We start from the raw sequence: 14,056 nt of genomic DNA, 5'->3' as shown, positions 1-14,056 counted from the left end.
CTTCTCTCTCTCTCTCACACACACACACACCTCCCTCCCTCCCTCCCCCTCTCTCCCACACACCCCTAAGTAATGCAAGCTCCCATTTATCCACTACTCTCTACCTGCTCATCTTTACATCTACTCAGAAGGCAGCTTCCGCACATCCACTCATGCCACCGCCTTTCCATTTGTCCATCTAGTCACATACACTCTCATCCATCCATCTGTCCATGCAGCATCCCTCGAGTCATCCCATAACCTCTTCATCTGCTGGCCCATCCTATCAACACTGTGGTTAAGCAGCAGATGCTGCTCCCAAACAACACTAGTGCTCAAGGATGGCACAGGAATTTGCCATCTGTCCTGGGTATTCGTGGCCCCAAGTGCCTGCAGCTGGCGCACAGTACACAATGGTTACCTCCAGCTGCCTTTGGAGGTAAGTAGAGGCAGAAAAATGGAAACAAGCAGAAGTTTCCATGATCATAGCTCAGCGTGAGTAGCTATGAAACCTGGGACAGAAGTGGAGTACTTGACATGCATAGCTATGGGGCACTTTAAAAGGATTTAGGCAGAAACAGGACTCAGTATAGCCAAGATTTTTTAATAGATCACTGTGGTTTCTGAGGTGATGGACCTCATTCACCTTTGGAAAAGGTTGTAGGATTCTAACCCCCTGGCTAAGGACGCAGACGTCACTCTGAGCTACAAAGCCAGGATGAGTCAGCAGGGAGCTCAGTGCCCAGTTCCACTCAGGCTCCACCTGCAGGCTCCTCTCATGGGGCACCCTCTCCATCTTGGGGAACCTAGCTCAAGGTCAGAGCTTGTGAGGAGCTTTCTGTTCCCATCCCAGCGTGACTCCGGGGCCAGTCATGTCCCCTAGCAGATGGCAAACACATACTGTCGGGTCCTGGCTGGGTGATTCATCTACTCTCCATCCGTGAGCACCTAGAAGATGGAGGTGTGTGCTGTCCACCCTGTGGGTCAGCACACACTCACAAGAAGGACCTGTCGGACACATGAGCAAAACTGCGGAGTAACATGCAAAGTGCTGGTGTGAGGTCAGAAGGGACCTAAAAGAACTAGAAACGATTGTTGTATTCTGAGTTCCTACCACCTCAAGAGCCTGGCCAGAGGAATGCCTAAAAACTAAATGCTTGTGTTGTTTTGTTTAACTGCCCTCTCCCACTTTAAGCCCCGTATAGAGTCTCTCTACATAACCCAGGCTGGCCTCAGACTCACAATTCTTCTGCCTCAGCTCCTGAGTACTAGGATCACAAACACACACCATCACACCTAGCCTGTTCAGCTTTTATTGTTGAGGCCAAGAACCCCTAAATGGATGGACGATGGATAGATAGGGGTGGAAGATGGGGTTGGGAGCTTCAAGCTCCAGCATCAGGGCCCCTGCTCAGACTCCGATATCCCTTTGACAACCCCCCAGTGTTTCAGGAGAATATGGAGTTCAGTGCGTTCCTAGTGCAGGCCATGATCCTGGTCTCAGAAGAACGAACTCAGCTCGGAAAGGCCCCAGGAAGAGCAGGGTAAGTCTCAGAGGGCGGCTTAAGGCAGGGCTGAAGAATCCAGCCCACTGTAGGACCACAGGGACAGGGATCTGCTAAGGGCGACACAACTCCATAGCCCCTGTCTCAGCTCAATTCCATGATTACGGAGAGAGGCCGCTTGGCCCGGGTGCTATTAGAATTACCCATTCACACATCAAACTCCCTGCTCATCCCGGCAAAGGTAAGAACCGTGGGAGCCTGAAAGAATGCACAGGCCAGTGAATACACAGACGAAGCTCTGTCCAGGGCACTCTGGCTGAAAGGCATCAGGAGAGCTATGCTAGACAGGCACCACCTGGCCCTGCAAGGGCTTGAGGGCAGAGAGCTGAGGGAGGCCAAAGCCACAGCAGTGGGAGGAGACACCCACTTCTGCCTGTGTAGAAGCCTCTGGACACCACAGCCAGGGCTAATCTGGACCACTGTGACAACAGTCTATAGTGAAAGCAACCTGATCCTCCTTCTAGGGGGCAGGTGAGTGAAACGCTGGGCTTGAGAAACAAATCCTCAGAGGCTTGGTCAGGAAGGGAGGCTCCCCTTAAACACCCTACACACATGGACACACCGGAAGAGCACTGATAGATGATGGGTCGTCCTTCCCAGTGGGCAAACAGGTCTTAGAAGATTTTCAACGGAGGGACCAGAAGGAACTGCAGTCCACAAATATATACACGTTCAAGGAGACACACACATATTTGCACTCGTACATGCATTCCCATGATCTCTCTCCAATTCATCATCAGCCTTCACGCCTACCCACAACCCCTGCCACTGCTCTCTGCAGCACAGATTCGTGTGTACAATGTGCCCAGTGTGTTATGTGTTTGCAGAAAGGAGGAGCCCTTCTGCAGCCACAAGGTTGCACAGATCAATATAACGAACTCATCCCCGCAGACATGTACGCCTTCAGCTCTCACTGGAACCCACATCTCACAATTCCCAAGCAGAGGCCCAAGTAGTGTGTGACAGAATCACAAGCATTGAATACCTAGATCCCTAAGTGTACATGCAAGATTCATAAGTTTACATGCATGACTAGCATGCAAGCAAACGTATACACACATAAACACACATACACTCGTATGCGTGTACGCATGCACACACAGGCCAGCACATCAGGTTCACCAGCATTAAAACTTCCAAACTTGACTCCAACCTCTACTGGGTCTGCTTTTCTTCCCTAATGTCCCAGAGAGCCCACCATCTCTGCCTCCTCTAGAGCCTAGGCCACACTAGGAGACACAACACAAAGGTAGAGCTTGATATTCAAAGCACTTCCTCTATCACAAGGCCCTTCTCTGGGGTCAGTCCAGAAACACCAGAGCTGAGGCCCAGGGCCTACAGCTAGGGCTGCCTCCCCGATACAACCCTGAGCAGCCTTAGAATAGAAAGAAATCTCCCACTGCGCCCCCCCCCCCAATGAGGAAGGGGAGGGAGGGAAGCAGGGAGGAGCTGGCTGGGTCCCTGGGAGAGAGAAGAGACAGCTTCAGGGTGTCCATCACTCTGTTTGCACTCAACATGCATGTCCCAAGCATCCACTGCACGCAGTCAGTTTACACCGGGTCCTCGTGGCCCTTTCCTAGCCCACGCTGGGGAAAGAGACACTGCAGTTCCACAAGGCCAGAGCACCTGGTTCAAGCCCCACATTGTATAAGCAAGGGGACGGGACTCACTGCCAAGCAGGCTCCCTCTGGAGCTACCTGTTGAGCTCCAGGGCCCAGATGTCCCTAAGCAATCATGGTCTAGGTAAGCCGGTGTGACCTGGGCACACGCTTAACCTTCCCACTTGGAGATCCACTACTCTTCCATGAAAGGCGCCCAGGCTGCTCCACCCGGAATGGAAATTGCCCCGGGACCTGCTGAGGGCACTGGGGCCTCAGGTCTGGCCATGTTGGCTAGAGATGAGTCAATGTTGTTATTACTTATGAAGGGGTGGGGAGGGGGGAGCTAGAAACCTCAATGCTTCACGCTCCAGCCGACAGCATCCCCGGCCCCACAGGAACCCAGTCCTCTGAGAGCTGGTTGCTATGGATACACTCCCAAGGGTCCCAGCCTTCCAGCCCCCAAGCCCCTGCACGGCCCCCAGAGTCTGCTCTAACATCAGTGAGTCCTGGGGGAAGCGAGGGGTGGGTGAACAGACAGCTGGGTCCCTGGCCCCAGGCGTGCCCAGGCAGGGGGCAAGGTCCCCCCCCCCCGGGGGTAAAAGCTAGAATGGGGAACTACCTAGGCTTTGTCTAGCTGCTTTCTGCAAAAGGTCCATCTGTTCTGGCCTCTGGGCTGGCAGGAGTGGGATTTTCCGGCTGGAGCCTTGAGCTCATATGGACCTGTGGACAGAGAAAGGCCTGGGGAGGGATAGGAATAAAGCCTCAATCTGCCTGGTGTGCGGAGGAGCTGTGTATTCTTGGCTACTTCCAACCTTTCTGAGTCTGGAGTCCCTCCCTCTACCAAACAGAGACCTCACAGTACGGCTCTTTCTTCTTGTTGTGGAGACCAGCGCTGTTGCTGGTGGCCAAGACAGATCCCCTCATGTAGTGAGGATTTTTTTTAAAGAGAGGTGTTCAATGCAGGGCAGACTGGGGAGGGGGCGTGGGGAGTTCCAGGAGCTCAGGATTTGGAGTTAGCCTGAGGAGCCTCCTGGCATCAGGACCTTCGGTGCAATGGTGGGAGGGCTGGAACCGTGGATAATCCAGGCTGGGATGCACTGAGGAAGGGCAAGCCCGTGTTACAAGGACAAGACCGCCCTAAATTCCATTCCTGCTAGCTGCATCCCCAGGCAGGCAGGGTGGGCCATTGAATGGCTCGAGGAGAGTGGTGGTCAAGAGTATGGACTGTGAGAAGAGTAGGAGTTCAAATCCCACCTCTGCCTCTTGACAGCTAAGGCCTGGGCAGCCAAACTCACCACTCTGTGCTCGTGTCCTTTTCAAAAAAGTGCTGGAAGGAGTGCTCAGATGACAAGTGACTGGCACACGCTCACCTCACAGACACAGTGGGCCAGACGTGGGAGTGACAGCACAGGACTCATCCTCTGTGTCCAACAGCCCCCCTCCTCCCGCAACACACACACACACACACACACACACACACACACACACACACACCCCAGAGGCCCCTATACTCCCCAGGACTAGCTAGCCACAGTGCCCTAACTAACCACACAAGGCTCATGGGGACAGAGATGGGCAGCAAGACCAGTGCCCACACTCTAGATTCCTGAGAGGTGTCCCACTGAGCCTGTTCAGAAGCTTCACTCAGCTGACAGGCCAAGAGATAAAGGGGTCCCACGGCCTCCAAGGAGAGGCCTCTGTTCCTCCGATTTCCAACGAGTTTCACAGTTCTGTCTGTATTTGGGCATGCTTCCCTTAGCCAGGTGTCTACAGGCAGGTCTCTTGGGTTCACTGGGCTTCCTCAGTCCCACCCTTCACACTCACAGGCAGAAAGGACACCCTCAGCGGGATGCGCTTTCACTCCCTCCAGCCCTCTCCCTCTCCCCCCCCCCCCCATGCCTCCTCTCTCAACCCCAGATCTGGGTTCCTATCCTGAGACAAAACACCTTCAGCAAACACCCCCGCCCCGCACGCTTCATCAAGCACCTGTGCCAGGTGGCTTCCCCATCCTGCCTACCTATCAATGGCACCAGCAAGCAAGCCTCCAAGGAGAGGTACCCTGGAGACCTACGTGGTACCTCCTCCATCTGGAAACACAGCATAGATGTGGTGGGAATTTCTGGCCCAGGCTGTCTGACACCCAAGGCCACGCAGGCTGCAGCCACCCTCCGGCGCTCACCCACCTAAAGCCAAGGCCCTAGTGGGCTTCACTGCTAGTCCATACCTCCTCTGCCTTAGTTATAGCAACATATTATGAGACTGTGACTCTCCTGGGTGTATAAGCCTCAAAGGTGAGATCCACTCTTGGCTCTCAGGCACCTCCAAACATAAGGGGTACTCCAGACAAATCTGACGGCTGCGTCGAACAACCGGACCATATCCAAATGTCTTCCCCACACTGTAACTGCAGCAGCTACCATGATGCTATCCATGACACTTTGTCAGCACAAGTTGTGGCAAGCGTATACAGCCCCAACCAATCCCCGGTTCTAAGACTCGAGTGTATCCGTTACCACTAGGATCTGTGTTACAAGAATCCAAGACTGAGAACCAGGAGCTGTGCAGTGATTCACTCAAGGAGACGCAATAAGTTGAGCAGTCAGTTCACTCCAGAGAAATAGCAAAGATGCATCACATAGGCAACGTTTATTGTGTGGTAACCACTATGCCGGGCATTTTTTCTGCACGTCACCGGCCCCTCACAACAGATTTATTACTCCCATTGTATGGGTAAGCTCTTGACGAACCAGACCCAGAGAGGCACAAAAATGTATACATGCCAAACAGCTGGAAGGAAATGGCAACATGGAGGCTCAAACCCCAGGGCAGAGCAGACATGCTTAACTCACATGGGCAGTGCTGCCTCTCTGGGTGGCTAAGCCAGACATACCACCAAGAAGTATCTGCAGGGGTGTTGTCTCTGTGGGTACCCACTGATCCCCAAGGAGAAGAAGATAGGAATGACCGTCAGGCTGCACTTACCCGGGGCACTGGTGATGTCTGGGCACCTTTCCGGGGCCCACTGGTCTCCGGTGTAAGATCTCGGTGGTCCACCTGCATGTGGCTCTCCAGGTCCTCGGCACTCTCGAACTTGACATTGCATTCAGGGCAGCGGAGGCCAGCACAGGGCCGGTCAGCAGGTTCGGGTGGGGCCAGGCCACCCACCTGTCCATTGGCACTACGGGCCATGCAGCCCGCACACAGGCCATAGGGAAGCCCATTGACATCCAGCCTGACCAGGTCCTGCTTGCTACGGAACTCTTTGAGGCACAGGGCGCACTTGTAGAGCTTCTGCAGCCCCTGGCCGTTGGGGGAGGATGCCGCCGAGCTGCCCGCCAGCTTCTGCATGTGAAAGGTGCCGTGGATCTTGAGCTCCAGCGTGGAGGTGACAGTCTGCATACAGACCACACAGCGGAAGCCGGTGAGGGAGTTACGCAAGTCGGGGTGCATCTGGCAGTGCTCAATGAACTCCTCCTCGCTCTGCAGGGGCATTTTGCAGATGCGACAGGTGCCTGTGTCCAGGCTCTTGCTGTGGGTCACCTTGTGCTCAGTGAGCGTCAGCAGGGAGGGGAAGCGCTCGCCACAGATGGGACACATGTAGTGCTTGGCAGGGCCCCGGTGCGTCTGCAGGTGTTCCCGGAGCCCGTTCTCCGAGAAGAAAGTCCGTGAGCACACGTTGCACTTGTGGCTGCCCTTGATGAATTCTGCTTTCTTGCGTGAGCCATCGTCCTCTCCGGGCCGGATGTTGTGATCCCTAAGCCGGTGGTTCTGCAGCAGCACCTCCATGGTGTAGGCCGCGCCACAGATGTCGCAGCCATACATGGGCTCAGAGGCATCCACGTCATCCTCACTGGCCTCGTGGCTGTTTGGCGCCTCCGGGTTCTTGAGCAGCATGCCCTGCAGGTCAGCAGGCTCGGCCTTCTTGGCGGAAGCAGGGGGCACCCCGTTGGTCGTGCCATTCTCCGCAGCTGCGTCGAACACGCAGTGCTTCTCCCGCAGGTGCTTCTCCAGCAGGAGGACGGCGTGGAAGGCCTTGCTGCAGAAGCGGCAGTTGTACTTCTTGCTGTGCGTGGTGATGTGGCACTGCAGCTCCACCTCGGTGCTGAAGGTCTCCCCGCAGAAGATGCACTTGTGGGCCTTGGCCGGGTTGCCGAGGTGACTGTGTTTGACGTGCACCTGCAGGTCGGCCTCCTTGCGGAAGTCCCAGTTGCAGGCTGTGCAGCGGTACATCTTCTTCTCGTTGCTGTGTTTCACGGCCAGGTGCACCTGGATGGACACCTTGGAGTCGAAGACCTCCTGGCACAGAGTGCAGTGGTACAGCACGAAGGTGTGCATGTCCAGAAGGTGCTTCTGCAAGTCGTCCACCGAGGAGAACTGCTTGTCGCAGCTCTCGCAGACGTAGTGGGTGGACGTGGTCATGTAATGCACCGTCAGATGCTGCAGGAGGGACTCCTGAGAGTCGAAGTCCTCCTTGCACTGGGGGCAGGCCTGCTTCCGAAGCAGCAGCTCCAGGTGCAGCTTCAGGTGGGTCTGGAAGCTCTCGAAGTTGGAGAACTTGAGGTCACACTGATTGCAGGGGTACTCGCCGTTGGAGATGGAGTTGGCACTCCCCGAGAGCCGCTGCCGTTTCGGGGAAGACACCTCGACGTCCGACGAACCCGGGCTCTGCTCCGCCTTGGACTTCTTGCTGTGCGCCAGCGGAATGTTCTTATGGTTCTCTTTGATGTGCTTAGTGAGCTTCAGGATGGAGCCGAAGATCGGGGAGTTGGTACAGTACGGGCAAGAGTAGACCTCCATGAAGGACTGCGTGGGCTGGACCACAGGAGACTCCAGCTTGGTGCTGCCCACGCTGCAGTGCGCCTGCTGGATGTGCTCCGTGAGGGAGGACTCGGTGAGGAAGCCCATGGAGCACTGGTTGCAGAAGAAAGCATTGTTCCCGTCAGGGGGGTTGGCATTGGGGCCACAGTGCGAGACTCGGATGTGCTCCTGCAGGCTGTTGATGTCAGCGAACATCTCGGGGCAGTAGTTGCAGTGGAAGGCAGAGATGTTGCCAAATTGCATGAGGGGGTAGGCGTGGCTCTTGTGCAGCTTGCGCACGTGCTCATTGAGGTTGTAGAGTGTGGGCATGGAGTCTAGGCAGATCTGACACGTGTGGCTCTGCTGAGGTTTATCTGCATGAATCGTCTTCAGATGGATCTCCAGCACAGCCAGGCTGGTGAAGTCCCGCTTAGAACAATAGGGGCAGCTGTAGACCACCTTGGACCAGCTCTGCCCGTCCTCCCGCATCTTCTTCTGTCCCCTCAGTGGCTTCAAGGTGGAGTCCGGCGTGGACCCGCGCTCCACAGAAGCGCTGGAGTCAGGTGTAGCGCTGCTCATGGAAGCCACACTGCCCAGCACAGGGTCAGGGCTGACACTGTGGTTACTGGAGTCAGGCTGCCGATGGCTGTCCAGGTGGCAATAGACACCCTCCACAGAGGAGAACTGCTCGGGGCACATGGGGCACTTGTGTTTCTGGTTGGCGTGGGCCTGGTGGATGTGGGCGAGCAGCGTGCTCTCGTCGACAAAGACCTCAGGGCAGTGGATGCACTGCAGGTCCGCCTTCTCAGAGAGCTGTGGGTGGAGGGTGAGCACGTGCTTCTCCAGCTCTTCTGTCTGGCTAAAGGTGTCCTCACAGTAGTCACACATGAAGTCGTCCTTCTTGGCTTCCTTCTCCGACTTGGCCAGGTGTTCCTTGTTCTTCTTGTGGGCCTGCATGTGGCTCTGAAGAGAGCTGGTGGAGGAAAAGCCGCGCTTGCACACGCTGCACTTGAACGGCTTACTCGAGCTGTGGGTCTTCAGGTGGATCTTGAGGTGGTCGCTGCGGGAGAAAGCCGCCTCGCACTCGTGACAGTGGTACTTCTTGTCGCCCGTGTGCAGCTTGATGTGCCGGTCTCGGCTCCTCTTGTGTTTGAAGAGGCGGCTGCAGAAGGTGCACTTGAACGGCAGCTTGTCGCTGTGGATCTGCTCGTGCCTCTTCAGGTAGCTCAGGCGGATGAAGGACTTGTCGCAGAACTGGCAAGGGTACGGCAGGCCGGTGCCGCCTTCCTCCTCGCCGAGGCCGAGGTCACAGCCATCTCCGATCATCTGCGTGGGTGACGCAACATCCTTGCTGGAGGGAGACGAAGCCACCCAGGAGAGCTGTGGGTCGTCATCACCATCTGCAGGGGAAGGCAGAGGAGAGATTAGAGGCAATTCCCAGGGCCGCTGGGAAGCAAGGACAGAGCCGGTTTCTCGACAGCTCGCGGCTGAGCCTGTGCAGCTGGCCAACTGCTGCAGGGGAGGGGTGAGGATGGGGCCGGAAGTAAGTGGACATACAGGCCTTCCCATGCACAGAGGACACAGCAAAGGGGTGGCAGAGTACAGAAGGCAAATGTCTCTTTCCACAGTGACACCTGCCTGAACTTGAGTGAACGGTAGTACACCCCCCCACACACCAGAAGTGCAGCTTTCAGCCACTTCCCCTAGTGTGAGGAGGACGGGGGTGGGGGTGGGGCAGCCTGGACAAAGTCACCGGAAATGACCTCACAGACCATCAGTCCCACAGGCCAAAAAGGAATCCAAGTCCCCTAATTCCAAGCACATCTGGGAGTCAACTTCCATCAACCCTCGGCCCTAGCCCCCTTTCCCCAGCTCCCAGCCCCCAGCCTCAAGGGGAATCCTATTGGCTCTTTGGGCACAAGCAAAATTTAGCAAGAACAACAGTAAATGCCCTTTATTTTAACAGCCCCTCCATATTCGTGGAGGGGGAACTGACAGAGTTGGAAATTGCTGTTGTCTGGTAATAAACAAGACACGAGGGGTGTAAAATTACAGGGCACCCCACATCAGACTCCAGTATGAAAATGAAGCAAGCTGAGGGCAGAAAGGAAGACCTAAGGTACCCAGCCAGCACTCCCCAAGGAGTTCTATTCTTTGTTTCCAATCCTGCCTTTATCCTACTCACCCAGCAGCCCAGGTGACAGCCATAAGGATGGACTGAGCCACCAAAGGCCAGAGCCCAGGGCTAGCAGCCTTTCAGCCCACGTCAAGGACTCTCTGCTCCCCAGAGACAAGAGGGACCCTCTCTAGCCCTTCCAACCTCTGAGGGAAGCTAAACAAACCTCAGGGCTGGCCATTTCTGGGAAAAACAAAAGCACACAGGACACAGCAAATAAAGCCAGGGAAGTTCGCGAAGCACAGCGGGGGCTGGACAGAGCCAGCGCGAGCAGGAATGCGTTCGGAGGCTCAAGTTTCTCATCGAGTGGATTTAAAACTTAATAATGAATGAAACAGACCGCAGGCTGCTGCGGGCAGGGGAGAGACAAACAAAAGCCCAGATTCGGCTGCACTGACCTTGTCTTGTAACCCCAAGAAAAGAGACCAGGGCCCCTGGCCACACTGCCAGTCTCCAGTCAGTCAGCTCGGTCCACAGAAAAACCTTCACAGAAGTTGCCCCCGACCCACAGGGAGAGAAGAAGACAGACTGCCACACACCCAGCATATGCAGCCGCATGTACAGACACCTACACATTTTACCCAGCGCTCCCAATGCCACTCACACATATAAGCATATGTGTTCAACCCCATTACACATCGCTCCCAAAACAGTGCACCTATATGCCTCACACACTCACACCCACGTGCACACCCACCTACACTAACAGGTGCACTCACCCTTGCTGTGTCACATGTGGATATACAGCCCACATACCAGAGTCACAACATTCACATTTATAGACACCATACACTTACGCTTAAACACACACCTTACACACATACACACATACACGCATACACACACACACACACACACACACACACACACACACACTACAGCATCACAAACCCCGGGCTCCCGTAGTGGCACTTTGTAGTGCCCTCTGTAGAGGCACTGCTGTTTCTGCCCACAGAGCTTATTTAGAAAGATAAGAAGAGTCAGATAGGGAGTCCCTCATAACTAACACTGGGAAGGCCCAAGTGCCCACCCCACCCCCACCCCCACCCCCTACATCCAAGGCATAAGGAGTTACCGCAGCTGGCACCACGGGTCCAGCTCCGCTCGACGAAACGTGCTCTCCAAAGCTCCTGCTCTGTGTCTCCTGGCAGCCACCTCAGCTCTAAAGCCCAGCACCCCTAGAAACGCCCTCCTGGAGTGAGGGCACCTTCTCTCCTGGGGGCCTCACATTACAGGCCCTTTGGCCGGGAAGGACGCAGCCGCTACCAGCTTCCTAGATTAGGCGCAGCGGGAGGTGCCTCATCCCTTGCCTATTAATTCCCAGCCTTTGCCAGCTGGGCTCTGAGGGGCACAGACAAAGGGACCCAGGGGAAGAGGTAGATGGAGCTAGGACTTGCTTGGCCTCTGCCCACTGGCCAGGCTCAACTAGCTTTAGGTTATTTTGATATCATAGTTCAGAAATCCTGGAACTACCATAGAACCTCTCCCATGCGCCTGGCCTCTGCTGGCTGTTTCCTCATCCTCACTGGGGAAACTGGGAGCCAGGGCATTTACACTGTACACATGGCGAAACTGAGGTGGATGCTAGAAACAGAATCCTGACAGACAATGAGATGACAATGACAGGGCTAACACCAGGACCGTTCATTTTCCCGGGCTAGCTTCCTTTAGTGGCAGGCAACTGAGATGACTTTGCCACGGGTAAGGAGGAGAGGCTGGCCGCAATGTGCAAAGCCGGCCCCACTCTCTTCCTAGTCCTCCCTCAAGAGGTAGGCAGGAGTCACTCAGGGTATACATTTCAGGGAGAGGTCACCAAGGCCTAGAGAAGCCCCTCTAAATGACTGACGCGTGAAGAAAATGAACAACCAGGAAGACACTCTGCCCCTGGGACAAGCCTGAAAGATCATGTCTACTAAAGTCCTTGGTTCCTGAAAGCTCCGCACCAACTGATGACCAAAGGGCAGCTACCTGGGCCCCTGGCCTTCCAAGCTTCCTCAGCTCATCCATGCCAGGGGTGATCGTCCCAACCTCGGGGAATCATCTAGAAAAGAGCCGCTGTGAGAGGTAGGTGCGGAGAGGAAGCCCACCATTGCTCTGTTGGCATGCATCCACAGACAGCCCGCTCAGGACTGCCTGAGATTGGAATTGGGTGCAGTGGTCAATGTCAAACTGACAAGCAAGGTCGGCTGAGTGCATGAAAACGACGAAGGACCACACAGCTCTACGGACTACGTACAGAGGTTCTGAACTGTACACCAAAATAAGTGAGTGTTGCGGGGTTCAAATTATACTTCTATAGAGCTGGTAAACAAAAGCAGTATTTTGCCAATAATAATAATTAATTCTAATTAGTGCCACTAGTGCTAATTTTAGCAGCTACATTTATCATTCACGCCCCACAATGCCAGCACTGTACGAGTCGGTTGCTCAATGAATCTTTCAGCTGTCGCAACTTCCACATCTGATGGTACCCGGGAGCACCCCATGTTTGAGACGAAGATGCTGAGGCCCGGAGCAGTGAACAACCTGTCCATCACTCAAAGCTGGATGCTTCACAGGGTTGGTGCCTGCATCTCCCAGTCTGGCAGTATCCCGTCCTAGGCTAACATCAGAGGCTCACCACCACCACCACCACAGAGGGAATCATGACCTGCCGGTTTCTGCCAAGGTACCGCGAGTTCATTACAGGGCCGGATGCTGGGCTTTATTTTGTGCAAACAAGTTTCAAAACTAAAGGGAAGTTTATTGTTCTCCATCAACAAACCGAGCAACTGCTGCGATCGTAATCATTGGAATTGAAATGAAAATAAGGCTCCTTAAAGTGAAAAGGCCGAATCAGAGGAAAGGGGCATGTTGACATATGAAGTCCCAAACTGGCCACCCTGCTTGGAGCCTGCTATTCAAATCACTTGGCCCTGACCATTTCCTCCCACCTGCTCCAAGTGTATTTTGCCCTCAGAGCATCTAGGCAAGGGCGCCGGAAGAAAACTACAGAGACGATCAGGGGCCCAGGCTCCATAGGATCTACAAGGGCATCAGCAGAGGAAGGTGGGACTCCGGCTCCTCACGGTAACAAACACCCCTCAAACACTGTTAGAACTGTGTACAAGCATGACCACCATGCACAAGCATAGCCACCATAAACAGCACGACCGCCTAGCCTCTGGCAGGATGCAGGAAGGGAAAGGAGGAGTACATAAACATGCTGAAGGGCACCTCAAGGTCCCTTCCCATGTGAACATTCCAGCGCTCAGCCAAAGATAGGTTCAAAGAAAGGCTCACTTGGCCCACCATCCTTTCATCGTCAAATAAAGATTTTCTACGTAGCAGGCGTTCTTCTAGGACTCTCCAAGCATTAACTCAGTCCTCAACAGCTCAATGAGCTACGAGTATTATTACTTCATTTCCATTTACAGAAGTAGAGAAACGACTCACACAGACCGACTTGCCCAGTGCCACCCAGCTGCCAGGCAGTAGAGCCAGGAAACAGAGCTACTTAATCCTGTTCAATTGGTGGCTTCATCCACAACGCTGAGATGGGAGCTAGAGTGACAAATGCCAGCCCCTCAGCTGTTCCCTCCTCTAGAATAAGCATAGTCAGACTGAGGAGAAAATTTACTTTCAAAATGGAGATTAAATTCACTTTAAAATGACTAATCAAGCCAAGAGGCCTGCTGGACGGGAATGGTTTCTAGGAACTTCTGATGTCTGCTGGAGAAACACACACACACACACACACACACAGAGAGAGAGAGAGAGAGAGAGAGAGAGAGAGAGAGAGAGAGAGAGAGAAGAAATTTTGATAAAACTGAATTACGTTTTAAAAAAAATATTAACTGGGCTTTTCAATACATCTGCAATAGCAAGCGGGTCCCAGGCTCATGTGGTCATACTCAGAGACAGCCAGGAGACTAGGGCAGGATGTGGCCACAGCAAGT

General features: G+C 54.4%; 1 protein-coding gene across 8 annotated transcripts in view; it reads right to left on the bottom strand.

Moving 5' to 3' along the window:
• The window catches only part of ZNF423 (zinc finger protein 423), a 334,889-nt gene that overhangs the window by 118,400 nt on the left and 202,433 nt on the right, over nucleotides 1–14,056 (bottom strand). For all 8 annotated transcript variants that reach the window (XM_084757137.1, XM_084757136.1, XM_084757139.1 and 5 more), the window contains one exon: nucleotides 6,128–9,342. In XM_084757137.1, the coding sequence (XP_084613263.1) occupies nucleotides 6,128–9,342 (3,215 nt within the window). The remainder of the gene's footprint in view (nucleotides 1–6,127; nucleotides 9,343–14,056) is intronic.

Source organism: Acomys minous, assembly GCF_964271855.1.
Source record: "Acomys minous genome assembly, chromosome: 14".
Taxonomy (NCBI): Eukaryota; Metazoa; Chordata; class Mammalia; order Rodentia; family Muridae; genus Acomys; species Acomys minous.
The sequence above is the reverse complement of the archived record's forward strand: the minus strand, read 5'-3'. Positions and strand labels throughout refer to the sequence as shown.